Consider the following 7,500-nt stretch of genomic DNA (forward strand, 5'->3'; position numbering starts at 1 on the left):
CTTCCCCTCATGCTCACTCTCTCTCTCTCTCTCTCTCTCCCCTCTCTCTCTCTCTCTCCCGCCCCCCCCTCTCTCTCTCTCTCTCCCGCCCCCCTCTCTCTCTCTCTCTCTCCCGCCCCCCCTCTCTCTCGCCCCCCCCCCCTCACCTCGGCAGCTCTGATCCACTTCTCGATCAGCCGGGCTCTCTGCTGGCTGCGCAGGGAGGTGTTTCCGAGGCAGGAGGTCATGACCGCGCTGGTCAGCTGGTTGAACTGCCGCACCGTGGCTCGCACCGAGGGGCAGAGCTGCTCCTTCCCCTTCTTATCCCTCTGAGACCAGAGGGAGCCCAGGCAGTGATAGGGAACCACCCTGAGGAACAGGGCCTGGAGGCACACACAACAATGCTTACTGCTACTATTAGGACTGCTACTATTATATGGATAGACTGCTATGACACAGGCTGGAGGAGGGGGGTGTGAGGGGGGGAGACGGAGGAGTTGGGGGAGGGGTTAGGGGATGAGTCAGGGGAAGGGCTAGGGGATGGGGTTAGGGGAGGAGTTAGGGGAGGAGCTAGGGGAGGAGTTAGGGGAGGGTGTACACACTCACAGTCTCGATGCTGCTCAGCTGCTCCGCTATGACGCTCACGGGGGAGGGTGTGTGAGAGGAGGAGTCAGGGGAGGGGCTAGGGGAGGGGTTAGGGGAGGGTGTTCACACTCACAGTCTCGATGCTGCTCAGCTGTTCTGCTATGACGCTCATGGGGGGAGGGTGTGTGAGGGGAGGGGTTGGGGGAGGGGCTGGGGGAGGAGTTAGGGGAGGGTGTGTGAGGGGAGGGGTTGGGGGAGGGGATGTGGGAGGAGTTAGGGGAGGGTGTTCACACTCACAGTCTCGATGCTGCTCAGCTGTTCTGCTATGACGCTCACGGGGGAGGGTGTGTGAGGGGAGGAGTTAGGGGAGGGGCTGGGGGAGGAGTTAGGGGAGGGTGTTCACACTCACAGTCTCGATGCTGCTCAGCTGTTCTGCTATGACGCTCGCTGGGAAGCCCAGCACATCAGTCGGCTCGATTCTGCAGGGATCAGAGTCTGAGAGATCCATCGGAGAGGAGAGAGCCGAGTCTGAGTCACTGACTGGAGAGGAGAGGGGAGGGGAGGGAGACAGTGTTAACAAGTATTCCATACCTCTCTGCAACTACAGAATCAGAGCTCTCAGTACAATAGAAAATAACTCAAAGACACAGCAATGACCTACAAGTGCATGGGAACAGGGCAGTGTGACAGACAGACATTACAATACAATACAATACAATACAATACAATACAATACAATACAATACAACACAATACAATTCACATTTCTATAGCATCTTTCATCTCAAGGTTCCCAAAGCGTTTCACACAAAAAAAATGAAATGAAAAACAGTCTAATACAAAATGTAATGAAATTGAAATAAAAAAGGGACTGTTTTTAATTGAAACAATGCTGCACTCTCAGATAGGAATGCATGGGGTCAGCAGCTCCTGTAAATAAATAGGCTCCAGTCCAGTCAAGGCCTTGGAAGTTCAAAGCAGAATCTTGAAATCAACTCTAAATTGCACAGAGAGCCAGTGCAGGGAGGCCAGCACAGGGGTGATGTGTTCTCTGTTCTTAGATCTACTCAGAACTCAAGCAGCAGCATTCTGAACAAGCTGCAAGAGAGACACAGCCAGAAAACAGAGCACTGCAATAATCAAGCCTGATAACACAAAGGCATGCACTCGTCTTTCAGCAGCAGCTGCACAGACAATAGGTCTCAGTTTTGCAATATTTCTCAGATGATAAAAAGATGATTTAGTAATGTTTCTAATATGAGTCTCACACAGACACTCAGCATATCTCCCCCCTCCCCCTCCCCTCCACTCTCCCCCCCCTCCCCTCCACTCTCCTCCCCCCCCTCCCCTCCACTCTCCCCCCCCCCCTCCCCTCCACTCCACTCTCCCCCCCCCTCCCCTCCACTCTCCCCTGCCCTCCCCCTCACCTCTCCTCTCATGTGTTTGCTGCTCCTCCCTGACCTCTCTGAGCAGCATGTGGGCACGCCCCTTGACTTCTGACCCCGGCAGCTTGGTTCTCAGCACCTCCACCAAGCGCTCGAGCAGGGAGGGGTCCCCCAGGGCACGGAAATCCTCGGGGTACCCCTCGAGCCAGGTCGAGAACACCGACGACACAGTGCTGAGGGGGGGGGGGCAATATCAATCAAACAATGCAGAGAGACAGACACCCCCACACCCCCGGATCTGAAACGCTCAATACATAATCTGGTATTTTTTTCATGGTTATCACAGATTTCACAATTTCTGTTAAATGAACCCACTGCTGTGTAATATGCAGCTTCCTGTGAAAATCCCCATTTCTGAAAGAATAGTGTAAATTTACATATTTTGTATCACTTAAATACAGCAAAGTGCCTGTTACCCTGCATTAGGAACCTGCTGTGTGTCTGAAGAGGGTGACTGTCTGTTCAGGGACAGTGAAAGGAGAGCAAGGAAGCAAGGAAGGGGTCCGGGGGTAAAACAGGGGGCAATAAAATAACACCCCCCCCCCCCTCCCCCGCCCCACCCCAGTGATTGTGCATTGAGGAATGTGTAACATTGTGTCCATGTTCGATCACTCACTTGTTGAACTCCAGTCTCTCTCGAGCGCTCCTCTCTGCACTACCAGCTGAGCCCACAGGGGGGAACTCTAACCTAGGAGAGGAGAAATACAGCAAGATCAGACACCCTGAATACAGAGACACACCCTGAATACAGAGACACACCCTGAATACAGACACACCCTGAACACAGAGACACACCCTGAATACAGACACACACTGAACACAGAGACACACCCTGAATACAGAGACACACCCTGAATACAGAGACACACCCTGAACACAGAGACACACTGAACACAGAGACACACCCTGGATACAGAGACACACTCTGAATACAGAGACACCCATAAACATAGAGACACACCCTGAATACAGAGACACACCCTGAATACAGAGACACACATAAACACAGAGACACACCCTGAATACAGAGACACACATAAACACAGAGACACATCCTGAATGCAGACACACACCCCGAACACAGAGACACACATAAACACAGAGACACATCCTGAACACAGAGACACACCCTGTATACAGAGACGCACCCTGAATACAGAGACATACTGAACACAGAGACATACAGAAACACACTGACACACACAAACAGACAAACAGAAACATAGACACAGACACACACCGAACACAGATACACACATAAACACAGAGAGAGACACAGACACACACAGACACACACAGACACACACAGACACACACACTGGACACAGAGACACACACACACTGACACACACACACACACACACACACACACACACACAGACATAGACAGAAACAAAACAATATTAAATGCAGGTGATGACAAGCAATCAATATTCTTCCCTCTCCTAGCAAAGCAACATTCACCCAATAGTTTAATAGTTTATAATAGAAGCCCAGAGGGCAGATAATTTTTCTCGTGACGTATAGAATAAAATTAGATTAAAATGCAGATTTATCAAACATTCTTTACCAGACCTCTCTGTGCTTTACAATGCTTCCCTATGCTTTACCAGACCTATCTGTGCTTTACAATGCTTCCCTGTGCTTTACCAGACCTCTCTGTGCTTTACAATGCTTCCCTATGCTTTACCAGACCTCTCTGTGCTTTACAATGCTTCCCTATGCTTTACCAGACCTCTCTGTGCTTTACAATGCTTCCCTATGCTTTACCAGACCTCTCTGTGCTTTACAATGCTTCCCTATGCTTTACCAGACCTCTCTGTGCTTTACAATGCTTCCCTATGCTTTACCAGACCTCTCTGTGCTTTACAATGCTTCCCTATGCTTTACCAGACATCTCTGTGCTTTACAATGCTTCCATATGCTTTACCAGACCTCTCTGTGCTTTACAATGCTTCCCTATGCTTTACCAGACCTCTCTGTGCTTTACAATGCTTCCCTATGCTTTACCAGACCTCTCTGTGCTTTACAATGCTTCCCTATGCTTTACCAGACCTCTATGTGCTTTACAATGCTTCCCTATGCTTTACCAGACCTCTCTGTGCTTTACAATGCTTGCCTATGCTTTACGAGACCTCTCTGTGCTTTACAATGCTTCCCTATGCTTTACCAGACCTCTCTGTGCTTTACAATGCTTGCCTATGCTTTACCATACCTCTGTGTGCTTTACAATGCTTCCCTATGCTTTACCAGACCTCTCTGTGCTTTACAATGCTTCCCTATGCTTTACCAGACCTCTCTGTGCTTTACAATGCTTCCCTATGCTTTACCAGACATCTCTGTGCTTCCCTATGCTTTACCAGACCTCTCTGTGCTTTACAATGCTTGCCTATGCTTTACCAGACCTCTCTGTGCTTTACAATGCTTCCCTATGCTTTACCATACCTCTCTGTGCTTTACAATGCTTCCCTATGCTTTACCATACCTATCTGTGCTTTACAATGCTTCCCTATGCTTTACCATACCTCTGTGTGCTTTTCAATGCTTCCCTATGCTTTACCAGATCTCTATGTGCTTTACAATGCTTCCCTATGCTTTACCAGACCTCTCTGTGCTTTACAATGCTTGCCTATGCTTTACCAGACCTCTCTGTGCTTTACAATGCTTCCCTATGCTTTACCATACCTCTGTGTGCTTTACAATGCTTCCCTATGCTTTACCAGACCTCTCTGTGCTTTACAATGCTTCCCTATGCTTTACCAGACCTCTCTGTGCTTTACAATGCTTCCCTATGCTTTACCAGACCTCTATGTGCTTTACAATGCTTCCCTATGCTTTACCAGACCTCTATGTGCTTTACAATGCTTCTCTATGCTTTACCAGACCTCTCTGTGCTTTACAATGCTTCCCTATGCTTTACCAGACCACTATGTGCTTTACAATGCTTCCCTATGCTTTACCAGACCTCTATGTGCTTTACAATGCTTCTCTATGCTTTACCAGACCTCTCTGTGCTTTACAATGCTTGCCTATGCTTTACCAGACCTCTCTGTGCTTTACAATGCTTCCCTATGCTTTACCAGACCTCTCTGTGCTTTACAATGCTTCCCTATGCTTTACCAGACCTCTCTGTGCTTTACAATGCTTCCCTATGCTTTACCAGACCTCTGTGTGCTTTACAATGCTTCCCTATGCTTTGCCATGCTTTCACTGTGTTTATTACACTCTTATTCTGTCTCTGTGTCTGCTTTACATGTCCATCGCGTGTCTCGGGGACTGACCTGTCCAGCAGGATCCTCAGAGCCTGTTCCGGCGAGCTGAACGTCCTGTAGGTGGACAGGAAGACGGACACGTAGGACGAGTCCCCAAGACGGAAGCAGTCCAGCAGGTGAAGGACGAGTCTCTCCACTGTCCCCGCCTTGATGGAGCGCACCAGACATGTCTCGCTGTGTCCAACACCGTCCTGAGAGGGGACAGAGACAGACAGAGGGACAAAAACAATCATTTAGAGGGACAAGGAACAGAGATAGAAAGGGACAAAAGAGAATCTGTTCATTTGTCCAGAACAGTCCCAAGCGAGGACAAAGAGACTGACAATGTGTCCAACACTGCCCCGAGAGGGTGGACAAGGGACCGACAGAGATAGAGACAGACAATACTGTCCTAAGCAGGGACAAAGAAACAGACAGGGACCAAATATGTCCAACACTACTGAGAGGGGACAAACATACAGGAGGGACAGAGAGACAGTGAGGGACAAAGAGAGACAACGCGTCCTGAAAATGGTGCTTGAATTCCTGGCCACTTCTCTGTCTGGGCCTGCCAGCTCACTCACCCCGTGCCATGGCTGCCCCCTGGTGGCGCTGTGCTGGGACGGCTGCTGCCTGCGTGTGACGGTGTAGAGAGCGCCCTCCTCCTCACACTCCTCCACGACAGGAGCGGGGGGCGGCTGGGGGGCAGAGGGAAGCAGGGATCATGTCAGCACAACAGATTCTACTCTCATTGTTTTTTTTATTTTTATTTTAAATATTTAACCTGAAAAAAATACACTGAGATGAGATCAGTCTTGTTTATCACCCTCACAAACCCACACAGACAGACAAACACACACGCAAACACACAGACACACACACACAGACAAACACACACGCAAACACACAGACAAACACACACACACACACACACACACACAAACACACACAGACAAACACACACGCAAACACACAGACACACAGACACAGACAAACACACACGCAAACACACTCACACACACACACACTCTCACACACACACAGACAAACACACACTCAAACACACTCACACACACTCACACACACACACACACACAAGCGTTCAGGGAGGGTTCTGTTTATATAACATTATCAATTAAACAGCTGAGCTCGAGGAATTACTTTCTTTGGACCAATCTCCATCATTTACACTGGATTTCAATGAATGAATGTGAAAAAAAAAATATCTACTCTGGACCACTGAACATGAAAAGGTTAACACTTGTTGTATAAGATCGCCTCACACTGCTCTGTGACGGACACAGGGACAAACAGGCAGACAGACAGACAGGCAGACAGGCAGGCAGACAGGTTCTTGTTCTGGTTCACCCCAGTTTGGACCTACCGTTTCCAGTGTGCAATACCATTTCGTCTTCATTAGTCCTGAGCCGAGTCCCAGTCCAACCTGCAGGACCCAACAGAACCCGGGTCAGAATCAGAGCCACACACACACACACACACAGCGACCCTGCCAATCAGAACCCGGGTCAGAATCAGAGCCACACACACACACACAGCGACCCTGCCAATCAGAACCCGGGTCAGAATCAGAGCCGCACACACACACACACACACACACAGACCCTGCCAATCAGAACCCGGGTCAGAATCAGATCCACACACACACACACACAGCGACCCTGCCAATCAGAACCCGGGTCAGAATCAGAGCCGCACACACACACAGCGACCCTGCCAATCAGAACCCGGGTCAGAATCAGAGCCACACACACACACAGCGACCCTGCCAATCAGAACCCGGGTCAGAATCAGAGCCACACACACACACACAGCGACCCTGCCAATCAGAACACGGGTCAGAATCAGAGCCGCACACACACACACACACACAGCGAACCTGCCAATCAGAACCACTGATCAGAGCCACTGATCAGAATCTCTGCCAGACTGAAATGGTTTTCAGATTTATATTTGAACAAATATAAGTAAGTACCAGTTGAATGGAACCCACACAGAGACACAGCAGTGAGTGCTGCACTCTCTCCTCTCAGAGCTGTGATACTGCAGCTGCTGTCAGCCTGCATGTCACTGTGAGAGCAGCGTGGTTTAGAGTAGGTCAGTCAGGACCAGCACAGTCTGTGTTGTAGATGAGGACAGCCTGGGTTTCATTCATGCTCCTCTGTCTGTTTCTCTGAAAGCTTGTGGCTCTCGTAACTTGTGACCAGCTTGTTGGACTGATT

The 7,500-nt window shown here is 49.5% G+C and overlaps 1 protein-coding gene across 3 annotated transcripts in view; it reads right to left on the reverse strand.

Moving 5' to 3' along the window:
• Positions 1-7,500, reverse strand: part of LOC117962680 (ral guanine nucleotide dissociation stimulator-like 2) — a 44,914-nt gene that overhangs the window by 20,564 nt on the left and 16,850 nt on the right. For 2 of the 3 annotated variants that reach the window (XM_059010722.1, XM_059010724.1), the window contains 7 exons: positions 6,645-6,704; positions 5,845-5,958; positions 5,291-5,472; positions 2,626-2,697; positions 1,992-2,182; positions 974-1,104; positions 147-362 (listed from right to left, as the gene is read on the reverse strand). In XM_059010722.1, coding sequence (XP_058866705.1) covers positions 147-362; positions 974-1,104; positions 1,992-2,182; positions 2,626-2,697; positions 5,291-5,472; positions 5,845-5,958; positions 6,645-6,704 — 966 coding nt within the window. The remainder of the gene's footprint in view (positions 1-146; positions 363-973; positions 1,105-1,991; positions 2,183-2,625; positions 2,698-5,290; positions 5,473-5,844; positions 5,959-6,644; positions 6,705-7,500) is intronic. The other variant, XM_059010723.1, reaches the window with a different exon arrangement.

Source organism: Acipenser ruthenus, chromosome 41 (genome assembly GCF_902713425.1).
Source record: "Acipenser ruthenus chromosome 41, fAciRut3.2 maternal haplotype, whole genome shotgun sequence".
NCBI lineage: Eukaryota > Metazoa > Chordata > Actinopteri > Acipenseriformes > Acipenseridae > Acipenser > Acipenser ruthenus.